At 41.0% G+C, this 12488-nt stretch overlaps 1 protein-coding gene across 4 annotated transcripts in view; it reads left to right on the forward strand.

Moving 5' to 3' along the window:
• The window catches only part of lrp8 (low density lipoprotein receptor-related protein 8, apolipoprotein e receptor), a 179418-nt gene that overhangs the window by 104757 nt on the left and 62173 nt on the right, over positions 1-12488 (forward strand). For all 4 annotated transcript variants that reach the window (XM_086116517.1, XM_086116514.1, XM_086116515.1 and 1 more), the window contains exon 5: positions 8008-8382. In XM_086116517.1, coding sequence (XP_085972643.1) covers positions 8008-8382 — 375 coding nt within the window. The remainder of the gene's footprint in view (positions 1-8007; positions 8383-12488) is intronic.

Consider the following 12488-nt stretch of genomic DNA (forward strand, 5'->3'; position numbering starts at 1 on the left):
GTTGGTGTTTTATGGCAGGGCAGTGAAGACCTCTGTGTGTGTGTGTGCGTGCGTGTGTGTGTGTGTGCGTGCGTGTGTGTGTGTGTGTGTGTGTGTGGATTTGCTTGCATTTGTGTGTGCGTGTGTGTCGTTCTAGGAAGAAGCAGAGGGTGGGCAGTGAACAAAATGATGCAAACTACACTCACATGAAAATAATGCCCCTCGGTGCACAGTAAATGAATCCTCTACCCTATTGTTTAATAGCAGACCAAAGAGAAGCAAGAAGAGTCCACCCACATGAAAAATTACCGGTGCGAGATTTAGCTTCCTCATTCTTCAGAGGTGTCTGCAGCCTCTTATGTTGATGTGTTTTTTCTATTGCATCCTCCATCATTTCCAATCCTTTGACTGCTCTCACTGTGTACGTAGGTGGAATGTAATGCAGCAAGGATCACAGGCAAGCTCATATGCTCCCAAAGGCTGTGCGCTTTTGTTTTAGGTTCAAACAGCTTCAATCTGCCCAGTGATACCATGAAATCATTGACTTCATATGCATTCAGAGTCAATTTTACTGGGAGATAACATCCTGAGGCAGCCCGATGGTCGACTGGTTAGTGTCTTGGCCTCACAGTGCAGAGGTGTAGGGTCCGATTTTAACTCCAGGCCTTCTTGTGTGGAGTTTCCCATGCCTGCTTGGTTTTTCTCCGGGTACTCCGGTTTCCTCCCACATTCCAAAAACACGTGTGGCAGGTTAATGGGACACTATAAATTGTCCCCAGGTCTGAGATTGAGCATGGTTGTCTGGCTGGCAACCAGTTAGGGTGTACCCCGTCCACTGCCCGAAACCAGCTGGGATAGGCTCCAGCATACCCGTAACCCTTGTGCGGATAAGCGGATTAGAAAATGGATGGATGGATGTTGATTATCACTCATAGGCCACCGCACCTTTTGACGTTTCCTCGGACTAAGCCAGTCACCAGGGCTTCAGGATGTATAGAATAACTAAGACAGAAGTGCATCCACTATGCCACTGGTTGCTCTCTGTTTATTTTTTATTGTTTCAATAAACTAGTGTTTTACTCATCAAGAGTATGATCCTTGACTCACACACTGAAACAGACGAGTTGCATCACTCAACTTTTGTAAAATACTGTGATGAGTCGTGATTATTTCAACAATTAATCTACAGCGACTTTGAAAATGTAGGCCACCTCCTGCTTTTCAAATCTGTTACAATGATCTGATAGCTTAAATTCATCTAATAATATTTCGACCACCAAAGATTTTGAATGTTAATGTTGGGCTTTATTTAAAAAGCATGAGTTTTAGAAAATAATCCTTTGTCTTTACAAATGCTTTTTGAGGATTATTATCTAACATGTGAAGCATTGTAAAATCTACTGTAATCAGGAATAACATTATATTTAGTTTACCTTTTCAACCACTTTTATACTCACTTTGTGATAAAACGCACCCCTCATGCCACTCTCCAATTGATCGTAGTTTTGATTTAAGATTGCAAATATTGAAGCCACAATTTATTAACAATTATGATTATCCCTATTACATTGATTTGGGCCAATTAACAACATATAGTGCCATAATTCCTTAATTAATTTGAATGATCATTTCGTGTTAGTAATGCCGCTAACTCTATGGAATGGCAGTGCTCATTTAAGGTTGTGTTTGATCGGTCAAAATCACATAAACGCATACAATTCCATTTAAGAAACTTATCGCACATTAAGAGGCTTATTCACAATGAAGTTGTTTCATGATTAGATTTTTAAAAGGGTGATGTTTCTTCAATGAAAAGTAACAAGAATAAGGAAATGATTGTTGGCCTTTTTGTCAGTTTGTTTGTGTACAATTTGTTTCTTATTCAACCATAAATGACCTGAGAGCAAGTACATCTGTCCCATTCAAGTCATAATTTGACATTTGGTTGGAGGTGCTTTTGACCATGAGGAGCTGCAGTTTGCCTCAAATGCCGCAGCCGTGTACTTTATCCATGACTGACCATCTGTAACTGCAGTAAGAGATGAGTGGTGTTTGGAACTTCACAACCTCATCCACGTATCAATTTCATTTTGCACAAGCATTGTTCCAGTTCTGCACCAGTTCCAGGTACCAGTTCAGATTTTTTATTATTCATTTATTTTTGTATGGGGGGCGGGGGCAAATCTCCACAAATTTGACATTTTTACCATCTGTCAGGGTTATACCCGGACAAAGTTTAAGACTCAACACACAGGGAAGATTGTCTTTGCAGTCGGCGGAAGCACGTTTTCCCAGAGCGACCAACGGCAGTTGCTCCGCAATCATCGGACTTTTATTATTTACATATGAAAAATACAAGATAAACACTGTCCCCCAATATTTGCATACCACGCCCCCAGTCCGGACCCTCGGTGGTGATTCGATTACTCTTGTCAAGCTTTGAACCACAGATACACTGACAGCTTCATGTCTGGTCGGCTACGAATAAGCAAGTTGCAGACTTCGCAGATGACAAATGTTCGCTCGGGCGCGAAACTTATTACCAGTTCCCAAACCGTCTTTTGATGTTCAAAACACTTTGTTCCAAAACTGTTTACTCCCACTTCCAAACCGAGTCTAGCCTCCTTACATCTGTTCGCACCTTTGCTTGAATGTGATTACTGTGGACTTTAAAAAGCCCTCCGCCTGACACGGCCGACACCCTTGCGCACAGGCATACACTCCAGAACGTCAAGACATGCCCAAATTAAATGAAACTTTGAACATGATATCATTTTACTCGTATATTTCTCTATCACCATCACATATGGAATGTCTATGCCACTTTGTGATACAAGCAAGTGTCACATTTAAGTTGCCAACCATTCATTGACCTGCTGTTACGCCTCTGATCCGTCAGGCTACCTGGAAGCCACTGTGCAATAGGCTGTTGTTTCCCCTCTACGGATGTGCTGATGTGCAATAAAAGGCAGGAATATTTAATAAAATAGGTAAACAAAATCCTTGTGTAGTCTAGTGCATGGGTCATTAAGCCACTATGACAACCCCAGGTGCTGCTCATTTTGTTTTCATGTCTTACTTTGGTCGGTGAATTGTGTTTAATCAAAGTGCTTTTGAGGTGGACCTCATCTGTGTGTTTGCTTTTCTGCAAGCACAGATGATTACTGAAGGAAAACACACTACCAGTACATGGTTCATTTAACAATATGTTGAACTCGGTTTGATAAATTTCATGCTCTAAAAACATGAAACCGCATGTTCTTGGATGCGTATCTGAGTACTAATATCACATGTGTCATGTGCACCTGTATTGGTCTCTGTTCAAGTGTGGTTTTGTCCTTTCAAATGAGTCCCACACAGACCTGCTCAACATACAGTATTAGCCAGTGCACGAGTCAGTTGTCGTTGAGAGAAAGCATAATGAGCTTCATTCATCTTGCTCGCCACTGGTCAACATGGGATGGGACGTATAAAAAGTTCTATAACCTCCATATTGGGAAGGTTGTATGACAAATTTAGTTACAATACAGTACAATACATCCTGATTTATATAGCGCTTTCAAAACAGCAGCAGCTGCCCAACTCGGGAACGACCTCCAAGCGGTGTTGGGCGTGCCTTCGGGCTACGAACAGTTCTCAGTCAATGGCCGACAACTGGGTCTGCAGGTACCCGGGTCGCTGCAGCTTTAGGAGCCGCTTTGGGACCCAGTTGGAGGTCGTTCAACAACAACAACAGCAGCAGCTGTAACAAAGCGCTTAACAAAACAGTTAACATTAAGTAGTGAACTAATTATATTCAGCCTGAAGAATCAGGGGCGTGATTGATGGAATTTAAATTCCCCCAGAGGCAGTCCCAGTTTTATATCACTTGTTTTATTTGTAACTACAATTTGATTCAGGCCATGAGATTATGAAGTTTTTAGTGAGAATTCACACATTTGTTAAATTCTTAACAAAAGGCAAAACTTTCAAAATGTAAATCGTTTTGCCTACGTTGATCTAATCTGAAAAAGCATATGTTAGGTAGATTGAAAAGGACCGTATTTTCCGCACTATAAGGTGCACCTAAAAACATTCAATTTTCCCAAAAGCCGACACTGGGCCCTACTGTCCAATATTCCCCATTAAGTTGTTTCCCTGTTCCTATGCCATCGAGTGGTGATTATGAGCACAAACCAATTGTAACGTAAAAGGGTTTTGCCCAACACTAATTGACATGCATTCACCAACACACACTCAACTACCTGTACTTTGTGAGCTCTGCCCAGCCAATAACAAACAAAAATAATACCAAAAGCAGAGTTAACTACTGACTAAACAAAGGAGGAGACAAGCAAGACTTGTAAATTGTGATGTGATCCCAGGAGCTTTGTGTGCCTTTTTGTTGAATCAATTGTCTTCATAATTTTTGTCTTTCATTTTTTATTATTTTGTAAGGCCATTTGGATTTATATGTTTCATGTCCTTGACTAGTTCTCATGGCTTTGTTCCAGCTGCAGCGGTTGGGAAGGCTTTATTTAAATAAAGCTGTTTTGTCTTGTACAATATTGTATTCCATTTAGCGCAGCTCCATCTAGTGGTTGCATAGCACAACCGCATCCACTATTGAGGCTTCTATTCTACGGGCCTTATAATACAATGTGCCCTACATATGAAAAAAGTTTTGAAATAGGCTATTCATTGAAGGTGCACCTTATAATCCGAAATGCCTTATAGTGCGGAAAACACGGTAGCTAGAATCAAGGACATTTCAGGCATTCAACATGACTTACTTTTAGTAATGCCCCCCGCAATTTTAGAAAACAAAGCAATCTCTTTCTAACTCATTCTTCGTCCATTGCTATCTGATCACTCGTCTTTACTGTTCTTTTAATCTGCTAAACCTGCATGCTTGCTGCCTGGGGTGATTTTTGGCAAAGGATGCTTGCCCTACTCAGTAGCACTAAGTGGATCAACCTACATGTACTTCTCTGAGCACATGCCATCTCTAGTGCTCCCCCGCACATGCTCTCTTTGAGGATACTTTTTATTCTGCAATAACTGAGAGGGAGTGAACGTGTTCTGCTAATAGAACAGATCGTGTATGTGATAAGAGCTTGCTAAAAGTGTTAGTGACTTGAAGATCACGGGGTTTGTGGAGCCAAACTAATGTGATTTGTTTATATTCATTACCCGAGATGAAGATGAAGTACAGTAATCATAATTTTTTTTCCGAACTGCTCGATCCTCACTAGGGTCGCGGGGGGTGCTGGAGCCTATCCCAGCCGTCTTCGGGCAGTAGGCGGGGGACACCCTGAATCAGTTGCCAGCCAATCGCAGGGCACACAGAGACGAACAACCATCCACGCCCACACTCACACCTAGGGACAATTTAGAGCGTCCAATCAGCCTGCCATGCATGTTTTTGGAATGTGGGAGGAAACCGGAGCACCCGGAGAAAACCCACGCAGGCCCGGGGAGAACATGCAAACTCCACACAGGGAGGCCGAAGCTGGAATCGAACCCGGTACCTCTGCACTGTGAAGCCGACGTGCTAACCACTGGACTACCGGGTCGCCCTAATCATAAAATTATGTTTCTGAAAAAAAAAAACAAGGTGAGTTGAAACAGGTTTTGAAACAATGTACTAAAACACAATCAAATTCAGACAGTATCATTACAAACATGCCCCCCCACACATTTTTTTAATTAATTTGATGTTTTTAAGAATTATGATTTGCATTTGCTCACGCTAAAGTCACTGGGCCCTGTTTTCACAGCCAGCTCAAGTCTAGCACAAAGTACAGTCTAACTGTGCACATGGGTGGATTTTTCTTTCTTTTGATGGTGCTATTCAAATATTTTCAAAATGATCATGATATTAATTTGTCCAATTGATTTCTGCAATCATTCAGAATCTGTCTTCCTGCGCCTTGATCAAATACACTGAAATGTCTTTATATAATCTATACCAAAATTTAGATCTGCTGTTAGGTAATCTAAAATCTTGTCTACTTTTTGGTCACCAAATTTGCTGAGAGAAGTCAATATAACAAAAAAAATAAAATAAATTATGTGACGAGATGAATTTGCAAACGGCATAACGCAAATATGTTGAGCTCCAATGTAATAACAAACAAGAAATCCAATATCCATTATAGTATTGAGTCCCTTCTGCACATTCTGTCGCGACGTGATGAGAAACATATTGGTCAGACAATTAATATAATTTAATTAATCTGAACATGTGAAAAGCATCATATTACAAAATAAAACTCTAGTATTAAGTTCATTTGTTGAAGAAAATAATGGTAATGTGAACATTTACTGTATATGTATTGTAAAACGGAGGGGGTGGGGATTTTGTAAAAGAGGGGTTCAATGAGAAAATAAAACAAATAAAAGAAGGGTCAGTTCAATGAGAAGCATTTCAATGTTTACCTTAGTACAAGGTCATGGTCGTCTTTATTGTCAAATATGCTCTATGTACAACATACAGCACAGATGACATTTCTTTCCTCTCAATCCTCAGTGCAAACATGCTGTGAACTAAACAGACACAGCTAAGGATAAGGCAGTGAAACTAGACTGTATAAAAAAGACACATGTAAATCTAAACAATATAAACAACGGCACGCGTGTCTATTGCAGGTTAAAGTGAAGTAGTACATTGTGCAATAAGCGGATGTCGGATGATGAGGGGAAGGTCTGTTCCAGGTGTAGGGCAGAGGTGGGGGGAGGGGGTTCGGGCAGAGCAGGGAGGGAGTTGAGTCTCCTGACCCCCTGGTGGAAGAAACTGTTCTTAAGCCTGCTGGTTCCAGCATGGAGACTCCGCAATCTCCTCCCCGACGGCAGCAGGCCGAAGAGGCTGTGAGATGGCTTGGCAGGTCAGACGATAGTTGTAAATATCCACGAGTGGGGGGAAAGAGACACCAATGATCTTCTCAGCTGCACTCACGATGCGCTGCAGAGTCTTTTGGCAGGACACAGTGCAAATGCCGTACCACACGGTGATGCAGCTGGTCAAGATGCTCTCAATGGTGCCTCTATAAAATGTCTGCATGATGGGGGGGGGCTCTTGCTCTCCTCAGTTTGCAGAGGACGTACAGGTGCCGGCGGGCTTTTTTGGCCAGTGATGAGGTATTGTGGCTCCAGGACAGGTCTTCAGAGATGTGCACTCCCTGAAACTTGGTGCTGTTTACCGTCTCCACTGTGGTACCGTTGATGGTCAGTGGAGCATGCTGGGAGGAGATTGTTGTCTTTGCACCACAAGGCCAACCTGCTCACTTCACTCCTGTAGATTGTCTCATCGTCGCTGTTGATGAGATGTATCATGTCAACAAACATTGAGCAAAATGTTATTCACAATTCCATTCATTTGATGTGTTTTTATGTTAATGCCTTCATGAAGTTTGAAGCGTTGTAAATGAGTTTACTCTTGTTTTGTTGTCACCATGTAGCTAAATTAATATTTAATGTTCTACAACACTTTTTGGCCACTGTTGCTGTTTGATTTGCCCCAGAAACCCAAAGACTGAGAAGAAAGAGAACTTTTTTTTAATGCCCCTTTCTCATTAACTATAATTATCCTCAAAGATAGAAAGGGAAGGTTATACTCATTAAATTCCGGCCTGCCCCTTCACTTCTAATGTATGCTCTGATAAGTGAACTATCTTTCCTCACGTTATCACTTCTCGATTCCCACGTGCTTTAAGAGGAGAATGAGTGGGAACTTACTTTAAGTTCATTTTAAGTTAAAAAAAAAAAAAAGGAAAAAAAACCTTGAGAAATATTCCAGGGTCAAAAGTATTGAGCTGCTTGTGCAGTTAAAGCACAAGATTGAAGAATCTGCATTCAAGGCAACCCCAAAGGTTTTACATGGGGTTTAGGTCAGGGATATCAAAGTCTTCCACAATCTCCCAGATGTCATGGACTGTCTTTAAAGTATAGTTCAGAGTGGCCAATTTTATTTCTTTTGCACCTTTTATTTCATGAACCACAGGATTGAATGTAAAAATCACTCCCTGCATGCTTCATGTTTACCTGCAGATGCCAACGCCTGCCCGTCCAAGGATTTTCAGTGCCGTAACGGGAAGTGTATAGCACCCACCTTTGTCTGTGATGGCGACGATGACTGTGGCGATGCCAGCGATGAAGAGAAGTGCTCAAATCCCACCTGCGGCCAGCACGAGTTCCGCTGCAATGACTCGGAGTGTATTCCGGCACTGTGGAGCTGTGACGGGGATCCTGACTGCAAAGATAAGTCCGATGAATCCATGGAGCGCTGCAGTAGGAGGACCGAGCCCCAGAAACCACGTTGCATGGTGAGCGAGTTCCAGTGCGGGAGTGGAGAATGTGTCCGCATCAACTGGAAATGTGATGGAGATGCCGATTGCAAGGACAAATCCGATGAGACAAACTGTCGTGAGTAAACTGTCATTCATCAATTCATTGACAAGAAGTTAGACTTACTGGACACATCTTTAGTTACGCTTAAGCAATGATTGTTTATTTTCCATGTAGTGTATCTGGTGTGCAGTGTGTTATGATTAAGATTAAGATATCCTTTATTTTCATTTTAGTTACTGTATTTTCCACACTAAAAGGCACACTGGATTATGAGGCGCACAATGAATGGCCTATTTTGTAATTTTTTTCATACATTGGGCATTATAAGACGCAATCTACAATGCATCCACTAGATGAAGCTACGCTCAAGGAAACACCAACAGAACGATCAGATGTCGGTAAAACTTCTTTAATAAACCATTGACACAGTTCACTTAACCAACAGCAAGTTATAACATTGACTGGTTAACGTTGAACTCTCTTGCCGCCGCTCTATTTCCATTTTCAACTGCGTAACCGATCGCCTTAAGTTTGAACTCTGCGTTGTCAGCATGTCTCGAGCAAGGAGCCGTTTTGGGGGTCGAAATATTACCGTAATGACCATACACAAAGCGCATCAGATTTTAAGGTGCGCTGTGAGCTTTGAAAAAAATGGAAGGCTTTTAGGTCGCCTTTTAGGGCGGAAAATACGGTAAGTTTATTTTCTCCAAGGGAGATGAAATATTTCCTGTGCGACTCTCAGACGTCTGCTTTAATCGCAAATAAATTGATGACTGCAGCAGTGATTATATCACAGCCATTCCATAGGGCCGATGCATCGTGCTTTGGCTCACGGAGTCATGCTTTGCAATTTAAATGGGATGCCATGAGATGAATCTGATTAGAAGCTTAGTAAGTGCTCTCTTTCTGCCAATATCATCATTGGTTTTCAATCCACAATTTCAGCGTTTATCTTCTTGAATAAGTTCCACATCGTCAAACGAGTATGACATTTAGACTTTCAATTCCACTGATTGAGAAAGCTGACGGTAAGGTATATGATTAGAAAATAAGCAAAATTCAGCATTCACACAACTAGTGTACAACATTCGGTACTCAGTTGTACCGAATGTTGAGACTGGTGAATGCATCATTATGGTCACTACGGATCATGTTTTCATTGGCACGTAATTTGTAAGTAATTAGAGTACATGTATCTTTTAATGGGGCAAAAAATTAAGCACTTTCAAGATGACTGATGGATGATCAATACAAACCTTGTCATAATGAATCAAGCATGGGTTGCCACGCAACTGTGGGATCTGTAAAAGCAGGAGAAGCCGACAGTGCTTGTCCGACTGTGTGTTTGTTGCATGCGCATGTGTAGGAGGTGAAGGTCCTCGATGAAACACAAAGCCCATCTGGTCTGCTCTTCACACCACTCAGGGACATGACAGCAGACTCGCGCTTGCAACGTGAAACACACACTTACACACATTTAACCACACACATACCGACACACTCACACACTTTCCAAAGACCAAGGCTGGTGCAGGGACTTTAAGTTTCATTTCTAACAGATTTGATAAACGTAGCTACGCTTACTTGGTTGCTGGCATACACGCGGCTCACTAATTACACAATCAAAAAGGGGTTTGTACAACACATACTCCCATCTGGCATGACCATGTTGGAAATCTCGTCACAAAACAGATTACTCAGTCTTTTATCTCCGACATGAAATGCCTCCTTCACTTAGAGGGGTGACTTTTGAATGGCTTGTGTAGTTGGGCCTCTGGTGTGCTTGCATACTCATAAAATGTGAAATAATACTACGACAAATGATAATAATAATTATAGTCATGATTATGATGATGATTAAAAAAAAGATGGGGGACGCAGTGCCAAAGATGACTGCGCCTCCCCCCAAAAATGTTCAGCTGTTTCAGGAGGCTTTTATTGACATGGCAACTGCAAAATAAACAGTTTTATAGTGGCAGAGAAGATTCAGACAATTTTTCATGATCACCAGCCGACATACTCAGCTCGGCTCTTATCCCACAAATGTACACTTCCTTTGCTTCCTTACAAATGTGGTACCTTTGAAAAAGAAATAAACAGGCTTTCAGCAGTATACTTTTTTATTGCCAACAATCATTTTTACGACAAAGAAATAATCCCGCGAACATAAATGCTCTTTCTTTTTGTGCTGCTTATTTTCTGTGCAGGGACGAGGGTATTAATGCACTTACTCACTTTGCAATGAAAAAAGAACGTAATAAACACTTCACATCAGATCCATCGGAACTCAGCTCTTCAATGCCAATGACATTTGTGAGAATCATTTCACTTGCTTTTTTTCCTTTAGTTATACAAATAGTTCCTCTGCCTTTGCTATGTATTATTTCATTTTGCATTAATGCGAAATGCAAAAATTATATAATAGAGATTTCCAGCAAAGGAAAATAAATATGAAAAGCAGTAAGAGCTCTCGCTGATTGCAATCATCACCACCTAACTATTAAAATAGTGTGTCTCTTCTTTTAGGTATTTTTCTTAATTGTCTGAGCTCAGATCCTCCTTGGGTACAGAACTTTGGTCTGAAACGATTCCCGGACGAATAAGGGTGCATAAGTTGAAAAAAAAAATGCTTGAGGCATTTCTCCTGCCTCAACTACCCGCTTATTTACGTGAAGAAGTCAAGCTAACTGCAGCAACAATTCTTCATACTTTGTATGTCAATAACATGCCATCAATATGGTAAGCACTAAGGTCAACTTCAAAATAAGTCTTACATTCCTAAATATTATATGGACATTAATGCCTTATCACGCTTTTATTTTGAAGTTGTTCCCAGCAGCGTGTCGCGGCATAACAGCTGACTTGACTCATCTTCCAGACAACGTGGCATTTATATTATGGTCGCAAACCAATGTCAACAGTACAAATCCGTCCTGAAATTGCTGATTAAGGGCGCTAAAAAATAATAATAAAAAATTACGCTGGCAATGTCTTGTACTGCCCCCTGTTGGCAGCCTTTTGCGGCGACAACGTAAGTGGCAAGTAGTGCTCAAGTGCCCCATATAGGCTGACAACAACTGCCAGATTACTTTTGAAACACATTTTATTGGATGCAAACTACATACTTTTATGCTGACAGCCTGGCAGTTTCCATTCACTACACCACAAACCAGGCTTACTCAATTACTAAATAGTAACTGTGGTTCTGACGTCACTTTAGTTTCATCGACCAGGTCTAAAATCTCACTGTTTCTAGAGGTGAAAACATTGTGCTGCTATTCCATTCTTTATTAAGTCGAAATACATATTTTTTTCTTCTATATTTATAGCTATTCTTGAACCAGGCAAAAAAAAACATGTATTTTTTGTTTTCATTCATATACCCGATTATTTGATAGAATTTTCAGTTGGATGTCCGAATCCCAAAATATTTGATAGTTGTATCACTCATGCAATTTAGAGCATCTGATTGCCCAGATTTACTGAATATCTGTTATAGTAGTTGTTATCATTACAATCCATCCTCTCGACCCCACCCTCTCGTATTAGGAAATTTAGCCATCACAACTCATGGAAACAAACATCGAAATGGAACCACAACAAAGTCCCATTTTCAGCGACAACTTCAGGACATAAAAGCACAAATCTGTCTGTTCGAAACCTTTGAGAAGAATCATTTCAGAGTTGGCACATCCGGAATGTGGGTAATGAATAGGAGAAAGGTAGAATGAGGAGCACATGAGCAGGGGTTAATAATCGTGGAAGTTCATTCAATGAGCTGATCGGATCTCTCAATTGGAGATAGGGGGCAAAAACACTGCAGTGGCCAACAATGAGCACTGCCATTGTAGTCAATATTAGATGAAGGAGAACTCAGGCATATGCTGACCCTTTCAGTTTTTGTGTAGGAAATTGGATTTTTGTCGTAATGTCAATTAGTAGAATAGAATGACTTCAATACATTGGTTTGACTGTGAAAATCTGCAATGTCTTACTGATTTTATGAATTTGGAATGTACACTAAATTGACATAAGAATGAACAAAGGAATTCAATTGGGGGGAAAAAATATGGAGTTGTTCCAAGATCTGCCGCTGCATACATTTTTACTCTTCTGGTAAACTTTTGACAAGATCGTGGATGGTGTGTGTTTGTGTGAGGTGGGGGTCATCACAGCCAAAC

The sequence above is a fragment of the Hippocampus guttulatus genome, chromosome 7, assembly GCF_054856545.1.
Source record: "Hippocampus guttulatus isolate MCC_2025c chromosome 7, RoL_Hgut_1.0, whole genome shotgun sequence".
Classification (NCBI taxonomy): Eukaryota; Metazoa; Chordata; class Actinopteri; order Syngnathiformes; family Syngnathidae; genus Hippocampus; species Hippocampus guttulatus.